This window comes from Natrix helvetica (genome assembly GCF_964273705.1).
Source record: "Natrix helvetica genome assembly, chromosome: 1".
NCBI classification, from domain to species: domain Eukaryota; kingdom Metazoa; phylum Chordata; class Lepidosauria; order Squamata; family Natricidae; genus Natrix; species Natrix helvetica.
Genome location: NC_138548.1, coordinates 270,525,182 through 270,549,062, shown reverse-complemented (window position 1 = coordinate 270,549,062; position 23,881 = coordinate 270,525,182). Strand labels below are relative to the sequence as shown.

At 38.2% G+C, this 23,881-nt stretch overlaps 1 protein-coding gene across 2 annotated transcripts in view; it reads left to right on the top strand.

Moving 5' to 3' along the window:
- Positions 1–23,881, top strand: part of NEURL1B (neuralized E3 ubiquitin protein ligase 1B) — a 224,618-nt gene that overhangs the window by 150,828 nt on the left and 49,909 nt on the right. The window contains exon 1 of one of the 2 annotated variants that reach the window (XM_081942202.1): positions 3,766–4,114. The exons of the other annotated variant lie outside the window; for it this stretch is intronic. Coding sequence (XP_081798328.1) covers positions 4,084–4,114 — 31 coding nt within the window. The 5' untranslated portion in view covers positions 3,766–4,083. Of the gene's footprint in view, positions 1–3,765; positions 4,115–23,881 lie in introns of those variants that run through there. 2 annotated transcript variants of the gene reach the window in all.

The window sequence follows — 23,881 nt, the reverse complement described above, 5'->3', positions numbered from 1 at the left end:
TACTTAGGAGAATACTACCAGGAAATCCCAGGGCTGTAGGCAATAGGGCAAAATTGAAAAAACAAACAAAAAATCTTGAAGAGATAATGGTAAAGCACTTTGGTATTTTTGTCAAGATCAGTTGATCATGTCTTACTATGTCCATGTAAAGCCAGGATGTGAGAAATATTCACTCCTATTGTACTTATATATTCTGGAAAAACAGTCAATTTATAAAACTAACACTGACTTTACTAATTTTGGAAAAAATAATTGAGTTGATTTCAACTAGTATCAGGCACACACACAAAACACCCATGCCAACCAAAATATAGTCATATATATTACACAGCACAGTACTGACAGTTGTTTCTAATGAGATGCTTTTGATCTGGCAATTTTTCCATGCACTGATGTAATTGTTTTTACAAGCTAAGGCCTGGATTAGTGAGATTAAATATTAAGTTGTTAGATAACATAGTATATATGTATTTCTGTGTCACGCTGTATAGTATCAAATCACACTCTCAAGAACTGGGATATTTTATATTTGGCATATTATCTAATATTTAATAATTCTTGCTTATGGGTTGATACAACCTAAAGAACTCAGTCATATTAAATTAATGTTTGAAGCCACTCAAATTCTCAGTAATTCTAGCAAAAAACACTGGAGTAGAGTTTCCCAGACTAGGAATTGCTGTGCCAATGCATTTGGAAGGTACCAAGTTGGGACCAGCTATATAGAACAGGGGTCCCCAACCCTTGGGCCATAGATCAGTACGGTCCGTTACCTATTAGACACTGGGCTGCAAAGATGGAGGCAAGGGATTGAGTGAGTGAGCAAAGCTCCATCTGTACTTGCAGCTGTTCCCCAGCACTAGCATTATCCTCTCAGCTCCATCTCAGATCATCAGGCATTAGGTTTTCATAGAAGCGTGAACCCTACTGTAAACTATGCCTGCGAGGGATCTAGGTTGTGTGTTCCTCCTCCTCCTGTCCCTGTCTGTGGAAAAATTGTCTTCTATGAGTGCCAAATCATTGCCCTAGTGTCAAAAGGTTTGGGGGCTGCTGCTACAGAAGACCAGGACAAAACGAGTGCAGCTTTGTTATATGCTGATTTTATCATGCATATTCCCAGTAACCTATTATTAAAATCCATTCTTATGACCTCCTTGATTGAATAGCAAACCTTATCTTCAAATAAAGATATAAGGCTGGAAACCTATTCACACAAAAATGGAACAAGCCTAGTTGAATGGACTAGGATTATTTTTCTGAATTTAATGTCCCAAGGACAGGGTTGTACACTTAATAGAAAGTGGCATTCAACTTTTAATTAAAAAAAACAATGCATAAGGTCATCTTGCACAGAAAACTGAAATATAACTGCTGTATCATGTGATCCATGTAAAATTATCTGACTAAACATATTAAGAGATCCAGTTTGGTGTAGTAGTTAAAGGAAAAAGCTTAAGGCAGCAGGCTAGAAACTGGGAGACTGAGTTCTAGCCCTGCCTTAAGCATGAAACTAGCTGCATATCTGGGTTAGTCACTCCTTCTCAGCCCAAGAAAGAAGGCAAAGGCTAACGGTTTCCAAAAAATTTGGCCAAGCAAAACACATGGACAAATCACCAGGAATTAAGACTGACTTAAATGTATAAAGAAACAAACAATCTCCCTCCCACATATACTTAAGTAGATACTGTAGTACAGCCATTTGACGTAACACAGTACCTTTCCAGTGATAATGTTAACTTTATCACAGCTGACACATTTGCTTTTCTGTAACTATTCAGTTAAAAGCATTTGATTTTATTAAATTGTTGTGGAACAATATTCTTCCTTTGTATTATCCCTCCCCTTTTTTTCTTTTTCTGCCAAGTCACTCTTGATTCCCGGCAACTCCTTGTCCCTGCAGTTTTCATGGCAACGTTTTTCAGAAGCAATTTGCCATTGCCTCCTTCCTAGAGCTAAGTGAAAGTAACTGGCTTACGGTCACCCAGCTGATTTTGGCCTGAAGTAGGACTGGAACTCACGATTTCCAAGTTTCTAACCTGGTGCTTTAACCATAAAACTGGTTTTCCCAACATTTTCTATCCCTGCATAATTTCTATATCCTATGTTTTCAATAAAAGCCATTTCAGAATAATTGGCATGATTATTTTAGCATTGGCTCCATTTTTAATAGTCATGGCTGGAAAAGAAATATAAAATGTTGAGTATGGGAAATCTAAAGATGGTTTTCAAAGAAAATGTAACTATTTTTTTAAAAAAAATGAATGTATTCAATATAATACAGACTTAAAATAATAATTTGGTACTAAGTTACTGACTTGGAAATTTTGGCTGACCTCAGTATTTGCTGATAGTTCATAAGGCAAGGTGAATTTTTAAGAATCTCACTGTTATTAATGAGACATGCAACCACCACAAAGAAACATGTGCACTTCTGCTATGCAAAAATCAAAGAAAAATGAAATTTACAAATTCCCGGCACTTGTGTACTGACATCAGTATGCAAAATCATACAGTTACAGACTGTTTCACCTCTTCTGTTCTTATAGTGATTTTGATCACCCTAGCTACAACGGCAGGGTATAAGAAGTGCTTCGTTTAGCATTCTCAAACTGTTTTATTTCTTTTGTGATATGTACCTTTTCTAACTGCTGTTTGATTTGCCTCTTCTATGCAGATGTAAGTACCACTTGCTCTCAGTCAGTCAATCAGAATAGAGCTGGAAGGGGCCTTGGGGGTCTTCTAGTCCAACCCCTACTCAAACAGGTGATCTGATACAATTTCAGACAAATGGCTGGCCACTCTCTTCTTAAAGAGCACCCACAACTTCTGAAGGCAAGCTGTTCCACTGGTTAATTGTTCTACTAGGACGTGTCTCCTTAACTCTAGGTTTCTTCTCAAATTGATTAGTTTCCATCCATTGTTTCTTGTCTTGCCTTCTGATGTTTTGGAAAATAAGCTGACCCCCTCTTCTTTGTGGCAGGTCCTCACATATTGGAATACTATCATGCCACCCTTAGTCCTTTTCTGTAGACTGGCCATACTCCCTTCCTGCAACCCTTCTTTATATGTTTTAGTGCCCAGACCTTTAATCATCTTAGTTGCTCTTTTCTGCACTTTTTCCAATGTCTCAACAACTTTTTTTATAATGTGGTAGGTCTCTCTCTCTCACACACAGAGAGAGAGAGAGAGAGAGAAAGAGAGAGAGATAGGGAGATCTGTTGTGTTTTAAGGAGTAGGGTTACGTCTGCATGACGGCGAGTCGCTGAAATCAACTCAACTGGACACGGTTTTATGGAAATACGCTTTCATTGAACTGTAAGACAGAGAAGCCGCCTCATGGCGAGGATGGACTGAACGAGTAGCCATTCGCCTTAACATGCTACTGGACGCAGCAATTCTACAGGCTTTCCCACGGCCGAGATACCTGCAAATGAACACCGAGGGGGTAGAGACCATAATGCTTTTTCGGTCGCAGAATTGGCCCCCTCCCCAACTACAGCCAGGCACTGTGAACGGTGCTTTGCTTTTCAGCCGAATGTATCTGACCTCCAAGGGCGCCCATTGCTCCCTCATCCTTGGAGACTAGCTTTCTAAGGTATCTGAGGTTGCCCCCTCCAACCAAGTCGACCGTTCCCGCACCCAGCCTGCCTCGCCTGCCTCCCCTCGCGCGTATTGTGACGACACAACCGCCTATGCTTTTGCTCCTTCGCTTCAGCGCCGCGGTCCCGCCTTACGTTCATGCCAGGCAGCAGGCAGGCGGCTGCCAACTTTCAAACAATGCGTGCACGGCGGACTCCACCCCGGCTGGGCGGAGGAAAGGGTTGGGCTGTCAGCCCTCAGCCAACCCTTCAGAGGAGGCGGCCCCGGCCACCGGGGAGCTGCTGGCTGCCGGGGCTGCATTCAGTGCCGCTCCGGGTTCTGGGCAGGGAAACAGCGAGCGAAGGAGCAGCCCAGCCTGGAACCGCCGGTGGCCCACTCCGTCCCTGGGGCCGTCAATGGCCCTGATTCAGAGCGCGCGTAGCTCCGACAGCGTCCTACTCGGCAACCTCCCTCTGAGCGGCGTGAGTGAATGAGGAGGGAGCGATGGGCAACACAGCGCACAAGAGCTTGGCAGGTACTTGGGGCGGGGCGTCGAACAGCGCCTTGGTCAGTCCTTGCGGAGGTCGCCCTGGGCCAGCAAACCGCTCCAGGAAAGTCCTTTCCCCCTCCCGAGACAAGGATGCCTCCCTTTGGCTGCTAAAGGCTGAGCTGTTCTCTGGTGTCCGCTGGGGTCAAGGGTGGATTGTGGTCCCCCGCTCTCTTTTCTCCTGGGTGAACGGACCTACCAGCTCTCTGCAAGCCTCTGTCCAACCAAGGGATTTATCTCTATATATATTTTGCACTGCCCTTGTCAGGCTGTCCGCGCGCCGTTGCAGTTCTCCCGGTGGTGCAAACAGCGGCGTTTTCTGGTCTTCTGAGAGTGTGCCTTTTTGTGCCCCGCCTTTTTTTCCCTTTGTAGCACGTGTTGCTTTCGGTCCTCCAGTTAGAGACTGGACTGCTATCTGTCAGAAATGGTGTAGGTAGGGTCTCCTGCTTAGGCGGGGTGGGGTGGGGTGTTGGACTAGAGGACCTTCCCAACTCTGTTATTCTAATAAATTAAAATCCTGAGGCCGGAGAATAAGGTTGTGTCGGCTGCATCGATTGAAATAAACTGTCAAACGTGGATGGTGTGGCTTTTATAGGCTAGGTTAGGCTATAAAGGAGCTGTTGAGCAGATATTTTATTTCTATGTATTTTCCTGTGGTGGTCTTTTGTTTCTCCCAAAGATTTGAAGCTTTTTTATTTTTAGAACATGTTTCAATTAACAACCCCCCTCCCGAATTTAAACGTTATTTCAGGGCAGGAAATTGAGTTAAATTAGCAGCATTTAGAGATCTCTGTCGTTTATCATTCTCTCCTATGTCCATGAATACAATTTCACAAAAGTACTGCATCATGCCTCTTGCAATCTGTCTCAAGATTTATTTTAAACCCTTGCAGGTGTATCTAGAACAGAAATCCCAGAAATCAGGACTACTAATGGTAATCAAGGAGTAGGTTGGATGCTTCTTACTAATAGCTTTTCAGCTTGCAGAGCTTGAAGGATTCTTGCTTTTTGATTTTGAAAAGCTGCTTCCTTTCAAACAGATAATGGTGAAAAATGGGTAGGTGATTTGGTGTCAGCAAAGCTTCATATTTTCTTGGTTAAGAAAAAAAAACCCTTTTAAAATTCATTTTGACTTGAAAAGGAGAATTGACACTAGTTTTTAATGAGAATATTGCATATCAATCCCAGTTAACATGGGCTAGCCGCTGGTGTGTAAAATGATACTTAGTGATATTCATGATGTCCTCTCCAAAAACCGTCATCTTTAGCAGGCTTTCATGGAAATAAGCTCCCCGATAAATCAGTGCGGTTGGCAAATAAACGTGCTTGAATTGACACAGAGGGTTAGGTAGTGTGCACAGTTGGCAGATTAAACATGTACAAGAGGACAGATGCTGAAACTGGTGGTTTTTGTTCAGCAGCCAAGAAAGAGGCTGGCAGCACAAATGGCCAATTTCAGACAGAAAAGGCTTCCTTGGAAAGTAGGGTTTTGTCCTTCCTTTTAAACCTTTGTGTCTGTAATAGAATGAACCATGCTTTTTTTTAAAAAAACAAGCATGCTCAGGATGCCATGTGCTCCCCCCCCCCATTAAAATAAAGACAATGAACTTTAGCAGCAGCTGGGAAGCATTTTGATTCCCTGAAACCCACTCTCCCAAAAGGAGGCAGAAGGAGCTTTTCTTACAGAACACTCCAAAGGCAGATTTGCAGCTGAATGGAAAAGACACTCATTGCTATTATGAAAACTGAATCTTATTTTTCTTTTGAAAAGTCTATATGGGTCATTATAAGAGGAAATAATATTGAAATATGTTTATAAATCTGGTGCAGTCTGTGCCTTGGTTTAAAATACAGGGCTCACACAGCCCATATTGTTCTGTGTTAATGGAAAATGAGTTCTGATTTATGCTTTCAAATGGGTAATTGAGATCCCTCCCTTCATTCTTCTCAATGGGTAACATGGACAGTTGTTGATGAAGAATTAACAGTATTGAATTACTTCTTTGAGGTTCGGTGAGCTTGTCCCCTTTTCTTTCCAGCTGCTGGTCTCAATCATTGTTCTTGCTGTTTTTTCTTAAGCACAATATTACATTCAGGATATTTGGATTATGTACTCAAACTGCAGGCAAATTGCCAAATTATGGTTACCCCACAAAGCAATTATGAAGGACTCCTGCTGCATGATGGGGCCCAAAGTTTATTATCTCTTTATGGCATGGTAAACTTTGGTAGCTTTAGGGTGCTGGAATTGGAACAGTACCTGTCTCTAGCCTGACATTTACTTGACATTTATTTTTGTTACTTCTTTCTTATCCTTAGGGTTTGAATTACACATCCAAATAAATTGCAGTCACACCCTTCCTTCTGCTAGAGGATGTTACTGGATGTCATTCACTCACACAGTAGTTGTATAATTGAAATGTGGTTTAGATTTTGACTTAACTCTTGATTTGGAGATGCATGAAACACTGAAATAAATTTCTGAAACTGCGCCCTATAGATGCCCACACTCTGTGTGCATTACAGTAATGTGCAGTTTGGACAGGTAATTAGTTCTTAATCCAGCTCTACCTCAGAATATGGTTGGGAGGACAGGACAGATAAAGGAAGATCTATCTTTGTTATCCTGTTATCCTCATTATAGAAAGCACAGAACAGGAGTCTTACAAAGGAATAGATAAAAATAACCCATTTTTGCTAACTAAATCATCAATATGGATTTTCCAGATTGTTGTACAAATATAGAAATAAGAGCAACCTTGGACCAAACTGATTTTATAAACAGGCTTAATATTAACATGCCCACCACTTGAATGAGCTGTAGGGAATTCGGAGCATTTTGGTATGTCCATTAGCAATATAAGAATGGTCAAATAACTCTATAAATGTGAATATGCCATTGCTACACAGAGCAATGTGCTCTCGATCACATCACTTCAGAAGAGTAGTGGAGGAGCAAGGCTGAAAAACACCAGTTTTCAAACCTTTAATGTGGGAAACAATAAGGAGCTCCTACACACAACACACGAAGAAGGTTAAAAGGTTAATAAAGCTACTTTTCTCATTATCTAGAAAGTATCTTTTTGTGAATCCACATTTTATATTTCATAAGAACTTGAACAACTTGAACATATTATGATATAATTACAATTTTATAATTGTGATTATGAAAACCTATTAAGGGTAAGAGTTACAATGCATTTAGATTCCATTCTGAATTTGACTGCTGTGTGTGTGTGTGTGTGTGTGTGTGTGTGTGTGTAGTATAATACTTTGCACTTACGTTGAATGCAGACCTCAGTGTCCGTTCAATTCTGTTCACCACTTTATTGGATAGTATGTTTTAATGTACTATACTATTTTGCATTATATAGGTTTTTTATATTATATTATATATACTATTCAAAGTCACATAGTTTGAGTTGGGCAGCCATATAAATACATAAATGCACAGATCAACAAATAATGTTCATACATTATTTATTAAAGTCCATAAATCTATGAACTTAAACTTTTGTTTTTTAACCTGCTCTGATAGCACTTATTAATAATGCTGAAAAAATGTTCATGCATGTTTTGAAATAGATTTGCACAATTCTTACTTTGTTTGGAAAAAAAAAACATTTGCATTGGAGTGGGGCAGTTAATGTTTATGAAATAAACAAATTCCTAGATTTTGCATAATTAAATTCTTAGCACTTTTGAAATTGCAGGGAGATAAAGAAAAGTATGTAATTCACAAAAGATTTCAAATGAAAAATAGTATTTGAATTGCATTAACTTAATATATTTCTTACAATTCTGGTTTTGATATGCAAACAGTTTTATAAGATTCTAGAGTCTAGACAATTTGTGACTTGTTGGGTCAAAGCTGAGCAGTGTGATGTGAGTGCAAGCTTCTCACGTTCACTTATTAGAAGATTCCAGGGACCGTTATAAATGAGGATCACACATTATTTAAGAGATATGCCTTACCTGAACAGGGAGACACAGGTAGGCAAAAAGTCTTGAATAGCAGTAGCAACTTCCAATTTCCTGTCAGCTTCCTCATTGAATTTCCTTGTGGGAAGTTGGCAATGAGCATCAGAAATTCCCATTCCCTTCTTTTCCGTTTCCACAGGAAGGGAAGAAGCAAGGGATTACTCAAGTGACTGGGAAACTTGACAACAAGGATCATGTGATTGTAACAGCAGCCTGGCAGCACTCCCCCAAATTTCATTCCCCCGAATAATTGCTCCCAGTGTTTTGTAAGTTAGCCCATTTGAGGAACCTATGGTGACAAAGTTTTGCCCTATTGTGTACCATTTTAATGAAAGGTTACAGACACAAGATTTTAATAGTAATATAGATGGCATATGCATCCCACATTCTCTAGATATGCAAAAAAAACAAAAACACCTCCCCCACATTCACACATGGTTTAGGTAATGTTGAAGCTCCATATGAAATGTGCTTTTTCATTCAAGTGGTGTCTTTGTATTTTACCCTAACAGTTGCTGGGGTGTTATAAATTCTTCTGTGCATCTTTAAATTCTTTGACCAGCTCCCATATGAAGATGCCAAGGGTGTTTAGAATGACTGTGCAACAATTCTAGAATCCTTGGGAGTCTTCAGTATCACATAACAAAGGGTGAAGAGCTCTTTTGATAGATGCTCTTTTTTGCTTAAAGAAACATCTCTCTTGCCCTAGTTGACTAAAGAGGCAACTATTGTACAAAAGCATGGAAGATACAATCAAATAGTAGACTAGCATTTAAGCAGAATGATTAATCTATGTTTTTCAGGTATTTGTTGAGTTTATTTTATTTTTAAAAACTAGACATGAAAAGCCGAAGTTGATACTTCTGTTCCAATTGCATGCAGAGAAAACCCAGATATGTACATTATTCTCACTGACATCATAGAAAAAGGTCCAAGTAATCAAAAAGCCTCTTTTTTCACTTCTGTGTCCTTTCGGGTGTTAGGTCCCAATTGAGTCCTGTTGACTTGGGAGAAGTTAATTATAGAATTACACTTTTAACCCACTTAATGTTGCTTCTTGGAAGGGATTGGTTTTAACATCTGCTTAATTAGTAGTTTGGTACACAGAAAATGGAGGCAATTCACATATTAACAATAGTAGAGAAAGTGCTAGAGAATCTCTGGTGACATGAAAATGTCTCTTATGCCCATGAAGTTGTTTCTGGCAGTAGTGTAGAAGTGGTTTGTCACTGCTGCCTTCTGGGATTTTTTTTACTTTCCAATTTAGCTTAAATCTCTGGGTTCTTTTGGTGATCACGTATTTAAGGACGTACCAGGTCTGATTCTGCTTAGCTTCTGAATACCAGCTAAAGTTAATATCAGCTAGGTACTGCTGTAAATTGTAATGGCTAATAAAACAGTATTTTATGCTGTCTCAGAGCTATTTGAAGAAATAAATAAAAGTGTAACATTGTAATATTCTGGAATAGTAAGAATAACTATGATGAAAGAGATGAGAGATTACAGACATCTAAAGGGCTTTCACTAATAAAATGAGCATCTCTCCTAATCTTCTGTATTTTTTAGTCCATGGCTCTTAGATTGCCTACTAAACAATAGTCACCAGGCAGACTTACCTGGATAAGTGATTCTCTGCTTCCAACTCTGACAGATTTAGTGGAATTCTTGAATGATATCTGTTTGTTGCTTTTATTTGGTATCAGTGAATGAGGTCTAACTTGAACTCAAAATCTGAAGAGAGGCGTGTAGGAGAGAGAGGAAGGGAGGGAGGGAGAGAGAGTGGGGGGAGAGGGAGAGAATGGTATATAGAGAGCCGAGGTGGCATAGTGGTTAGAGTACAGTACTGCAGGCGATTGCAGTATTAATGGTGATATGCTGACTCTGTAAATCGTTTAGAGAGGGCTATAAAGTACTATGAAGCGGTATATAAGTCTAAGTGCTATTGCTATTCTATTATGTCAAGAAGCTCACTGTGATTCTTACAGATCTTGGCAAAAATTCTCCAATGTCTTTAATTGCTCAAATGCTATAAATAATAATTATTATTATTTATTACTTTATTGTTGGAAATAAGTTGTTATGTGGGACATCTATTCCACTCAATAGTGGCTGTCAGATGACCTTTAAGAGTACAGATTTCAAGTTTGTTTTTCTTCATTCTGTTCCCAATAAAGCAAGTGTAAAACATTCTGTTAAGTGGACAAGACTTTGTTCTGACTTGACAAACTGACAGAAAGGCAACATCGATGTCACTGGATGATATAACATTGGCCACAAGTTTAATTGTGTGATACTTGGTGGGTGTATAGTGATAACAGTTTAAGCCAAATTTTTCTTTTTCTAAATGAGATGATAACTTGCTATCCATTCCTGGGGAGATCTTGTTTCACTAGCTCTTTGGTACTCTTTTAGTCTTAATTTTACATTTTCTTCTACCACGGCATGCCAGAATTCGGTCCACGCAAACAAAGCCCCATCCACGGGATGCAGGCAGCACACGAAATCACATACCTTCCGGTCCACGGAAAAACCTCTTTCCATGGAACTGGTCCCTGATGCCCAAAAGGTTGGGGGCCACTGCATTAAAGTATCCCCATTTTTCCCCAGATTTTTATTTAAGCCTGAAAAAATATGTCAGAACATTAGGAATTCCATTATCTTTAATTAGTTATTTTCTTAAACCAGTAATATACTGGTTAGTACTTGAGCGATCATCAAAAAATATTGGAACCCTAAGCTAATCTAGGGATTCAGATAAACATCCTGAAAATAACTTTCATATTGTACTAAGAAAAATGTATGGATGTGTTCCTGAAATTGACTGGAAGGCTTTCATTGACCTTTTTATGTGTGAGCATTCTCTCTCAATACTATCTACTGTGCCTTGTTGTCAGTTGATAGTGTATCCATCAAGCTGTGTGTATTGATGAGACAGCATGGGAAAGGCATAAATATCCCTAACATTACAACAAATATTTCAGTAATTAGTATTCACAAGCACCATATTTGGCCAGGTGCATAATGTCTCTAAGAACATCACCGAAGGATTTCACAAAGGTTTGTCTTTCTTTTTATTAATTGAGAATCCCATAAATGCTGAAATCTTTTTTGAAATTATTGCAAAACCTTTATGGTTTGAAAAGCATTTAAAATAAACATTCATACCTTGCACAGTTCCAGGAGGTTTAATTTGTTGAACAAACTATAGTACCCAACAGATGGCCAAGCTGGAAAGGTATAGTTTAAAAATACTTCATGCTAAGTCACCCTTTCCAACCTACTTCCTTCTAAATGACCGTTCTGGATAAGTCCATACATATAAAAGGCCTACAGATTTGAGAGATATGAAATGTAAAAGCAGATGTTACACACGATGGTTTAATGTGATTGTGAAAAATAGCTTGTTGGTCTCTTGACTTTGGAGTTAACATATCACTAACAGGTTTCCCTTACTCTCTCATTTTGCAAGTTTCATTCTTGATGGCATCTATCTTCAGCTTTGCTCTTCTAGACTTTTTTCTCCTCACTGATGAGTTTTAATTTCTCACCTGTTGGACTGATCTTTCTTTTTTCTCTTTTTAATGGAAAAATGTTATATGTCATCTTAGAAATTACCACATTTATTTTCTAAAAGAAGAGAATATTTATAGCTCAGGATTGAACTGTGGGATCCTTAGTGCTCTATGGGCCTGGTGGTTTTCTTGTAAACTTTTCATTGCCAAACTAGGTAACATCATTAGTGCTACTTGATGATGTTACCTAGTTTGGTAATAAAACACCTGCAAGAAACTGCCAAACTTAGGGAGCACCAAGGGCCCCACGTTTATTTTCACTTTAGTTTTCATAGATAATGAAGATTTGTTCATCTCTGAAGTTCAATGAAATTTTATGTTTTCACTGCATATGACTTTATTCAGTTTATTCTTTAAAGAATCTGAATGATAAATTTCCAGAGGCTGTGAATAATTTTGCATAACCAGTGTCCAAACCTTGAACCATATAGTACTGCTGGACTATGTCTAACATTTAGACCTTGGATCTTGTCAATTCCAGGAAGAATATTGCAGACTAATAGCCACAGCAACATTTGTTTTTCTTTCTTCAGATGAACCTGTGAAATGGAAGTGGAGGGTGGCGGGAGAAGGAGTATTCATAGTTGGCAGCCTTTATGGGCAAACACTTGAAACTGAAATGTCTCCTGGGCTCAGTATTTGACTATGTTATTAAATGAATTGCTTTATTTCTAATGCATCCACTTAGCCATGGCGTAAGCACCTGGCATCTATCATCAATGAAAGAAAGGGCCTGATAACATTGCATTCTTCTTCCTCAACACAAACAAAGCAATTGCTATTAATTCCTAAGGCATTTTTATGCAGCAGATGCCCCTGCTATGCAAAATTAAATCCAAAATAAATTCAGTGACATATTGAATCAGCTTTGCTGAGGCCATCTTGGATTATTCAGGCCTGCATGCATCGAACCAGTTTGGTATAGTGGTTAAGGCACCAGGCTAGAAACCAGGAGACCATGAGTTCTAGTCCCGCCTTTGCCATGAAAACCAGCTGGCTGACCTTCGGTCAAACGCTCTCTCTCAGCCTAACAGGGTGTGGTTGTTGTTGTGTGGAAAATGGGAGGAGAAAGATGTGTTGGATATGTTTGCTACCTGTTATGTGTAAAAATGACAAAGCTGGAGTATAAATAAATAACCTATTCAGTTTATGCTCTGGCCTATAGAATCTTACAGACTGATCAGCATCTGAAAAATAATCTCAGGTGACCATGCTTGTTTCACATACCATTAAAAATAGGGTGGACATCGGAGGTGAAATTCAGCAGGTTCTGACAGGTTCTAGAGAACCAGTAACAGAAATTTTGAGTAGTTCGGAGAACCGGCAAATACCACCTCTTGCTGGCCCCAGAGTGGGGTGGGAATGGAGATTTTGCAATATTCTTCCCCCAGGAGTGGGGACAGAATGGGGATTTTGCAGTATCCTTCCCCTGCCACGCCCACCAAGCCACAAAACCAGTAGTAAAAAAAATTGAATTTCACCACCGGTGAGCATCCTTTACTACAGGTCGCTCTCTGGGAATGAAGCCTGGTTTCTATTCTTTACATTGGGAATATGATTGTGCTTTCTGAACAGCCTTTTCAAGCGCCAAGTCTTAGCCCTGTTTTTGGATTGCCTTTGAGTTTCCATGAGTTTGACCAGTTTACTATCAGCACTTTACTTAAAACTTTTCACTTCAGTTTGAGAATTTGTGTGTTTGCCTAAAGGGCTGAATATCCTGTTTTGACACATGATTTTTGGCACCTTTCGAAAACAATTAAGACTTTTGGATTATTTATTCACATTCTTCTGTTTCAGTGTTAAAGTTTTATAGTCTTGTTTGGAGAAAGTGAACATCCAAGTGTGATTTACAGTAATGGTTCCTGTGCAAGATTTCATAAAGTCGCTGTTCATCTTCTAAAAAACAATTCCACAAATCTTATTCTAATCAAACATAAGAACAAACATCTTCGTCTTTAAGGCAAAATAAATTTAACTGTTTCTAAACATCAAGGTTGGGATCCAGAGGTGGCAAGAGAGGTGATTAGGAGAAGAAAAGCAGCTGTTTCACAGAAGGATAAGAGTGAGAAACTATTAATGGAACATTTTCACTTGTCACTGATTTCACCTTTTATAACACGAGATTATTAGGCTACTTGGTACTAAGTGATGACCTCTCTTATGCTGTTAGGATATGCTGCTTTTATTCAAAAAAATACATGAGGCAAGTTTGGTTTCAATAATATTTTGAGAGGAATTACATGCAAAGGGAGACCTATTTTCACTTCTCAGGACTGGATAGAAGAGGAATGTTATCTGAAAAGCTTTCCCCCATTTTTAAAAACAGATTTCCCTTACAACAATTCAAATTACTATAATAATAGGAATCTGCCACTTTGGTATTCCACCCCCCCCCCCTTTCCTCACCTCCCAAAATGCCTATCTGTCAGCGTTGGAATTCTTAGAAAGTTACCGCAGATAAAAGACACACTGGATGAAAAAAATCCTTCAGAATAATATAGCCCATTATTTTCACATTTCTACTTATTTAATATTCACATTATTTAATGTTAAGTCAGCATATGTTCTCCTGTATTCCTTTTTGATTCTTTTTTGGCCTCTGTTCTCTGAACTGCCACAATTTATATCTGGCTTTTTTTAATGATACCTAAACTAATCTGATCATGTCAAGACTTTTTTTTTTTCATTTCCCCCCACAACTTGAATTGCACACTTTTCAGGGAGCAGGGAGTAAACAACATGAAAGTCATTCTGTTTTGGTTCAGGTTTAGTTGCAGTAGAAATCCTAATTTGAATCTTGTGCAGGGTATTAAAAAAATTCACAAACTGGTTTGGCATATACATCATCTGTTTTAGTTTAATATACCGGTAATTTAAATATAAAGCTGTACATCATTTGTATAGCAGAATAGAGTAAATTAAATCTAAAATTGTTAGAAACAAGCATCAGCAGTAAGTACTATGGTACAAGTCTGAGAAAGTAAATGCTAATACATATTTATTGATAGAGTTTACATTTTAATTAAACTTAGACATCTGTTACAAATGAAAAAAAATTGTTATCTTCTAAACTGAAACTCTACCTAAAATGGAAAACATCCCTGTTTTTCAGATTCTGTTCCTGAGAAGGATAGAGAGTAGAAGCCTGTAGGAATCCAACATATATGATTAGAGACACATATTTCATTTTGATTGTGATTTGGGTTCTGCTGAATTCCAGGAGTGTCTTGTTAAGTGTGACTGTGCCCTTCTTTGGAACCTGGTTCAAGTTCATGTAATGATTAAGGTCTTTTCCAATTAGGAAAAATAAAAAAAGTTATTCTGTTTTTGCAGCTATTGTTCAGTTTAATTTCCCAAGTGACTGTTTCTCTTTCTAATGTCAAGTCCAAGGTTTTTTTAGCATGAAATTCATACGTTGAGAAAAAATAACACAGTCTTGGCATTCAAAGCTAACTAACAATCAATTCATTTTTGTCTTTTAAAAAGTAAAATTGCTTTGATACTTTTGTCTCTGAATACCTGTCAAATGGTTACTGGATTAAATGAGTAAGAGATTAATAAAAAAAAACACCCAGTGTTTTAGAAATGGTAGAAAGAAATAATCAAATTTTAATCTTCTTTTTTTTCATACTTTGACTAAATGTGATGGCAACTTTTTAAAAAACTAACTGTGATTTACATCTCACTTTCATCTAATCATTTTTTTCAACATATCTGAAATAATTAGACAACTATCTTGATCTTTTTAAATGGTATTTTCTCATGCCAGAAGTTGGTCACATGTTGGTGAGGACAGGGAGTTGTAAGGGAGGACAGGGAGTAAAAGAATGTAACAGGAATTCAATAGTTGGCATAAACAAGGTGAACTTATTTTAAATCTTCCTGTAGGTAAGTACTCCTGGGGAGTTAATATTTAATTTTTGCTGGTAGACAGAAATGTATAATACTTGTGAAATTTTATTTCATGTTATTCTATGTGCTCATAATATTAAAGTCTATGGAATAATTGTTTTTAATTATGTTTTCTATTGATTATCCATCAGAACTCTGTCAATGCATTTCTCAATTGTTTTATTTTGGCTTTGGACAAGTTGTTCTTGAATCTCTACAGACTTACCTATTTAATCTCTTAGCTATTCCCTCACAAACAAAAAGCCTTTACAGTTTCTCATGTGGTTTCTTCTTACTTTGCTTTGGCATGAGGGAGAAGGAAAACAACCAAGATGTAGATAGAGAAGCTTCGGAAATAAAGTCCATACCCATAAAGGCAAATATATTTTTTTCAGATAGCCAAGGTTTCTTCTTTGTTGTTGCTCATTTTGGTTGCCCAAGTAGTTAATAGTAGATGAAAATCATTTCATTTGTAAAGCATACACTGATGAAAAAAAAATCACTTTTTGTAATCACCCTGAAAAGAGAAGCTATTGATAGAAGAATTTGGCTGTGTTTAGATGAAGATTTTGTACGTTAAAATTCTGGCCCAATAAGGAACGCTGTGTATAATTTTTCATTTGAAAAAATAATCATAAATCAAATTTTAGGTCCTTCAGACAAAGCATGTCTCAAAAATCTCCTTCCGTATTTTTAGAAATTACCGTTTTGACTACTATAGAACTGTTTACATTTTCAAATAGGGATTTATTATTATTTATTCAATTTGCATCTAATTATTTGGATTGTGGAAATATGAGCTTTTCATCTGTCTCTTGTTTTTAATGTAGTGCACTCCATTTGTACTTCACATAGTTATTTAAATGCACACACACACACACAGTATAACAATAACTTTCATAGCTCTTATTCATATATTTCAGGGGACTGATTTCTGCAACACTTTTAAATGAAGTAAATGTAATCTGTAGTCTTTATATTGAGGCAGACAATTGACCAGTCTAGTCCAGTATCATTTGCTTTAAGAGATGGCTCCCCAAGGATTTCAACCACACAAATTTTGAACTATTTGTAACCTGAGATCCTTTTAACTGGAAATACCAAGTATTGAATGTAAGACTTCCTTTATGTGAAAACTGTGTTCTTTTCAAGGCATAAATGATGGAGACATCTCCATTTTCTAGAAGCTGTGTATATAAATCTTCCCTTCTTTAAACTCTTCTGGTGATTAGTAACATAAAACCATTGCTGGTGCTGACTTCCAAATGTAGTCAGTAAAACGGAGCTCCGTTCTGCTGGTGTGCTGCTCAGCTCTCATATTTTAAGTCTTTTGTATACTCACTGTAAGCTCTACATTCCTTGATCCAAGATTTGTTGTTGAGAATATTCACAGCATTTGGAGTCTGACGTAAGTGAAGTATGCTACTAGAACATTTCTGAGCCTCTGAAGTATATTGTGTTCCTTATATTTTCCTGTGCCTTTTGCCATATTGCCAAATTCTCCCACATATCTTCTGTTTCGGTATCATCTGTCCTTGTATATGCTTGTCAGAATTTCTGATCTTTGAGGACAGTTTTAGGAGGTTCTGGAGCAGTAAAGATTACTGGCCATCATTTTCAAAATGAACTGGGTGATTACCTAACTCCTCAAATTACTTTCCGTAGAGAAGATCTTTTGATTTCGATATGACTAATGGAAGAAAGTGGGGTGAGGATTATAGGTCAAGATGTGCCCAAACTAAAACCTTCTATGACTATGTGCAGTTAACACTTGCGGTAAAATAGGTGCAATTTGTACTCAATTATATTACGTGTCATTCTCCTCAGTATTTGTAAGTCAAAGCTTGAACTTGGATCATAGCAAGTTTTTTTCTGTCTTAAACAAAAAATAGATAATTTCTTTCTCTTCTTCAAAACCATTTCCTTCGTTACAGGTAGTCCTCAACTTACAACTGTTCATTTAGTGACCCTTTGAAGTTGCAATGACACTGAAAAATGTGACTTATCACCATTTTTCACAGTTATGACCTTTGCAGCATTCCCATGATCATGTGATCAAAATTCAGATGCTTGGCAGCTGGTTTATGGCCATTGCTATGTCCCAAGGTCATGTGATCACCTTTTCCGACCTTTTGACAAGCAAAGTTAACGGAGAGGCCAGATTCACTTAACAACCAGGTAACTAACTTATCAACTGAAGTGATTTACTTAACAACTTTGGCAAGAAAGGTAAAAAAAGGTAGCAAAACCTACTTAACAAATGTTTCACTTAACAACTGAAATTTTTGATTCAATTGTGGTCATATGTCATCTGAATACTACCTGTATTCATTTTCTTTAAAGGTGAAATTATGTTATTACACATTTATCTTACCTTCATTTTTTTTTTCTCAGAAGCTAGGTAGGTCTTTTTATCCAACTAAATGGCAACACTTTGTCAATCTGGGACTAACTCACAAAATTATATCTCATTAATAACTGGATGAGAAACCAGAAGATATTCCCAAGATCCTATACTAGACTGCAAGAGTAGCAAACCATTTAATTTATTGTTGACAAAACAACCTTCTCTCCATATTCATGAAATCCCTAGTAATTGACCTTGGGTCTTAAGAAATTAAATGCTTTTTTCCCTTTTTAAAAAAATTCCTTCAAACTTATTATGTTGACATTAAATCTTTCAAAATTGTTGCAGTAAAAATGGAAATCGTAACCAATCAAAATGGAACACATAGGCCTACTTCTGTCCTGTCAGTAGAAATTTGCTTCAAAATGCACTGACCACCTAGGAACATCCTAAAACATAAAAGTGTTGACTCAGAAGTGGTTCTAAAGTTTTTCTTACTGCTAGCTTTTTTGCCCTAATCCCAGGAATTTCTCTTTTAGGGCAAAGGGAGGCAAGAATGGACCTTTTAGTGCTAGAGATCTGACATGAGAATCCTGATTAAAAAATAGACAGTTGTACAATTCATAAATTGTGCTTTAGACTTGAACCTAGCCATTGAAATTGTTTCTATGTTTTTTGATTTTGCAGGCTGCCACTTATTGCAAATTATAATTCTGTGATTTATCATGATCTATAGACCCATGCATAATGTACATTGGAGAATCTATAATTTGTAGGCTCCACCCCAGGCAGGAAAACACACTGTGCTAAGGCCTTGGAAATTTTCCAATTTTCCTTTTCCTTTTCAGTTTTTTTTTCCTCATCCAAAGGGAAAGAAGGTATTAATGCATTGAATTATTGTAATGAACAAATTCTGCTTTGGAAGCTGCTTAATAACTGATCAACCATTACAATTAATTTTAGAATTAATTTTTAAATACTTCATTCCACATACATTAATGCAGTCTCTGTTATTCTTTCTGGATAAACAAATGAAGTGTCTGAGATTGAAAGACAAAGATGACTGTAAATGTATTAATCCTAAATTGTAGTGATGGGGAATTTGTATGTCTGCACATTTGAGAGTATCAGAATGGGAAGAAAATATATAGTTCATCATGGCAATTTTCCTACCCTTTATTTAAGAGGGTTGCATTTCTTCCCTAATTGATTTATTTCTGGCTTCTACCGCCTCTGTCTTACATTTCTGTGAGGCCAGGAATAGTTTATGGAAGTCCTTACTATTTCTGATGAAAGTCCTATCAAGTGCAGAGGTCTGTGTATGTGGGCGACTGTATATAGCTGTATCTATACAATGTAATATGATATTTTGCTGAGATTCGGACCAGCTGCATAAGACACATTCTTTCTTCATAGCTAACAAGTTGGTCCTTAGGCTGTTTTATTTACATTGTCACACACATCTCCCTGTGATGTGTTAAGGTGTGCAATTTGTAAGCTTCATTATTTAATAATCTTGTTGTAATGATGCGTGCACTGCTTTTCTCCTTTTTCTTTCCACCCATATTATTAAACTGATTTAGATAGATAGATGAATTTCACATAGCTATTAATTGTTACAGTTTTCCCAGGATTCCCATCTTGGGCCCCAAAACAAAATTTTGCCTTTGAGCCATAAATAGCTGAAATTCCAAAAATTTTCTTTAAGCAGCTCATGCTGTTCCTCCCCCAAATCCCTTGATTTTTCTTTTCCTTCTCTATCCTCCAGATGGATTCTACAGGGTATACTCATCTGTGTATATTTTATCGGTGCAGGGTTTAATCCTCCTGATACTGGTAACAGGATGTTTCCCCATCTATGCAAGGGTAAAGGCACATCATATGGTAAACATGATAAAACAACTAATTCTCTCCCCTTTACAGTATGGGCCACAACAGTTTATGAAACTATTTATGAGCTGGTGTAGCTCTCTGACAGTTGATATACATGCAAGAGAAAGCAGCAACTTGCTTATTTTTCCTGATGTTTCCTGATATTTGTTTCTGTATTATAAATCAATGGCCAATGGGGTCAGGGGAGAGGAAGTGGAAGAATGCTAATGCTGCTGCTGCTGCTGCTGCTTCTTCTTCTTCTTCTTCTTCTTCTCCTCCTCCTCCTCCTCCTCCTCCTCTTCCTCTTCCTCCTCCCTCCTCCCCCTCCCCTCCCCTCCCCCTCCCCCTCCTCCTCCTTTTTCTTTTATGGAGTGACAGATGTCTCATTCTGCTTATTGTTTAATTCGGATTGAGGAGCCTATTGTCCTCTTGCCTGGGAATGAATCTGATTGAGTCCTGTTGGGTAAACTTTGAATATGCATATATAAATAGCAATTTATCCTACTGTTCTTCGGGGGGGGGGGGGGGAATTCAGCAATCCTGCTTCCATAAATGGCTTTGTATTAGTTAAGGAAAAAAGGAAGCGGGATGAATGATCATGTTGTTGTATTATTTGTGTGATGACTGCATATTTTAATTATTTTTGAAGAGGCTGCATTTTTATACTTGTTTCTTGGGACTTAACCACACCGCATCTAGAAAGACTCACTTCACCAGACGTTCCTATTAGAAACATGGCAACTTTTTTCAATTTCTCATCTGGAGGTAGATCAGCTTGGCTTTCCAAATTGTGAAGAAATAAAATAGGGCTATTTAGTGTTTTGATTCTAAACACAAAAGGCTGTTGTGGCACATAAGGGGCCCTCACTTAGTACCTGTCTGCAACTCCTTGAAGAAGCTGCATCTTTTCCTAAGATTGTACACTTTTCTTCTGCAGTTGAAGCATTATCTAGGAAAAAGATGCATTTGGAGTAGCAGACAGATGCTGAAATAGGGACATGGTGGCTAAGAGGCTGAGCTTGTCGATCAGAAAGGTCGGCAGTTCGGTGGTGTGAATCCCTACCGCCGCGTAACCAAGTGAGCTCCCATTACTTGTCCCAGCTTCTGCCAACCTAGTAGTTCAAAAGCATGTAAAGATGCAAGTAGAAAAATAGGAACCACCTTTGGTGGAAAGGTAACAGCATCCGTGTGCATTTGGCATTTAGTCATGCCGGCCACATGACCACGGAGATGTCTTTGGACAGCACTGGCTCTTCGGCTTTGAAATGGAGATGAACACCGCCCCCTAGAGTTGGGAACGACTAGCACATATGTGCGAGGGCAACCTTTACCTTTTACCTTACAGATGCTGAATGCATACACTCTTCCTCTGAATTACCTTTCCTCATTGGAGTTGGAATTGTTGCACAGTCCCAGTATGCAACATAACTCTGTAAACCATTGGAAACAGTACACAAGTATGCGTATTAAGTTTTTATTTTGCAATTATTAAAGCAGTCACAATGTTTCTAACTCTTTGACGCCTGCTGAAGACGCTGCTCGAAGTGATTTCCACATGTTTATTTGAAAGAGTAAAACCAATCAAACATGAAAATAAATCCGGAAACACCTTTTCAAGCAGCTGTATATATTTTGCACAAGGTTTGGCTGCTTTAATGATTTAAACAGAAATGCTTTAACATGTACTTTGCTTTTTATTGCAACTGATGATCATGCTTAATTTGGAAGTGTCTTTGGAGAGGAAAAGGGAAGTTAAAAGATTCTGTAAACATGATGTGGAACCATGCAATCAGAAGGGGCCTTGGACATCGTCTAATCTACCCTCCTTCCCAACACAGGAATGGCTGTCCAATCTTTCTCTGAAAGTCTCCAGTGATAAGAGCACACACAACTCTAGAAGGCTGAGTGTTCCACTGTTCAATAGCTCACGTAGTCAGGAAATTCCTCCTTAATTCAAGTTTGGATCCCTCTCTGTAAAGCTTCCATCCCTTGGGACTTGTTTTACCCTCTGGTACTCTGGTATTCCTTATCCTCTTCCCTGCAACATCCTTTCATGTATCAAGTCTGCTATCATGTCTCCCTTTAACCTTCTCATCTCAAAGGTTAAACATACCTTTGCCCACTCTTTGTAGTAGTTAATCTCCAAAACCCTCACCATTATGTAAACAGAGAGAAATAAACATAAGGAAATACAGGGAGTCCCTACTAGTAACCATTCATTCAGCACCCATTTGAAGTTACGCTGAAAGAGTGATACTGAGGACTGGCCCTTGAAGTTCCTGTCATCCCAGCCTTCCTGCAGTCACATGATTGTCATCTTGGGTGTTCGACAACCACTTTGCTGTTATGACACTGTCAGTATCTTGCGGTCATTTGCACACCATTAGCAATCTTCATGTCTGACTTCCCGCAAACAAAGTTGATGGGGAGACCAGCAGGGAAGGTGGCAAGTCACTCTGGTAAGTTGCTCACTTCTGTCTGGAAGCAGCCATCCCTGACCCAGCCTCACCTAGGGCCCACCTCGCAGGCCTCTCACGTACCATCTCCTACCCACAGCAGTTCCTTGTTGTACTGTTTCTTTTATATTTCAGAGATGTTTCATTTTCCATTGATATTGTCAGGAGTTTTAATTGGTGTTTTCTGTCTAATGGGTTTCCCAAGATAAATTCACATAGGGATAAAAAATGGTAGAAATTACCATGGTTTGTTTCTTCAATGTGAAGCACTAGAATGAAGAATGAAAACAATGTAGCTGTCAATTCAACAACTGGGTTTCGGTAATTAATTTATATCCCTTATTTAGATTAATAATTTGAAAGTCTTGTTCCTTTACAGAATTCTTCACATAATTAGCAATTTTCATTTTACCTATATTCATGTGTAATTTTTGCTGCAAAATGAAAGAGTGAAAATTATGCAAACCAACATAACTTTTATAATGGGCGTTCTTATTTTCATTACTAAGTGAGTTGGATCTGAACTGATGTACACATTTTAGGGGAACTTTGATGGAAAGTAAGAAGATAATGAGCTAGGCAGGAAGAAACTTCTGGGGGGGGGGGAAATCCTCTTGTTGTTTGAAAACTAATATAGAATGGATTCAAAATTAGCCAAATCTAGTATAAAAGCTTTGAGCTTAAGTTTACTACAGTATGTTATCTTTTCAATAATAACAATTGTGTGGCTGTGGTTACTGAATAAGTATAAAGTTGAGCATTATTATTTGCATTTATAAATATTTTTTTTAGTTCTTGGAATGTTCATTTGTCCATTCTGTGTAGCTATTATATAACCTGCAGTATAGATGGCATGAGATGAACAAGACTGAACTGTTTCTTGGGAACTATTCACCAGAAGTAGGTCAAGGTCAGGACTCAAAAATCACTGATGGACCATAGAATCATTTGAGGCATAGGGTGTTGGAAGAAATGTCCATCTGGGTTCACTTCCAAGTGGGGAAAAGGCACTGGATTCATGGAAGATGCTTGGAAAGAAGGTTTAATGGTGGACAGGATCACATGCCTTGAAGATGTTGGGTGAAGAAGAGATGCTGAGAGTGCCTGAGTTTTTTATATCTTCTCTGGGCTTTTGAATTTGAGCTTGTATTCTGATTGGTTGTCAGACTCCCATAGGGCCATTCAGGGGCAACTCTGCAGGCTGTCCTGAGTCCCAGGCTTGGTTGAGCCTTACTGGATGATGTAATCTTTCCAGGTGCCATGTGGTGAGATGGGTAGAGGGCTAATCCTATCATGCCCTGAGGGCCAGGTCTTAATCCCATCACCCTGGAGCTGAAGGGGGGGCAGGGAGCTGCTTTGTCTTTAAAACATGTTTCTCCTTTTCTTATCCAGGGAAAAATAATATTCTGGCTTTTTAATATTTCCTCAAATATTTCATTCTTCTAGGAGCGGGGTGGGTGCTAACGTTCTACAAGGGTTTTGAACTGAAAAGACATCCTGCTCCCAACTGGATGGTCTCCTAATATTTTTGGACTGCTGTTCCCAGAATTCAAGTGATAGTTGCAAAAAACAGCAAGGCAAATAAAACTACGCAAGTAGTGTCTTCGATAAACTCCTGAGAAAATTTGGACAGGCC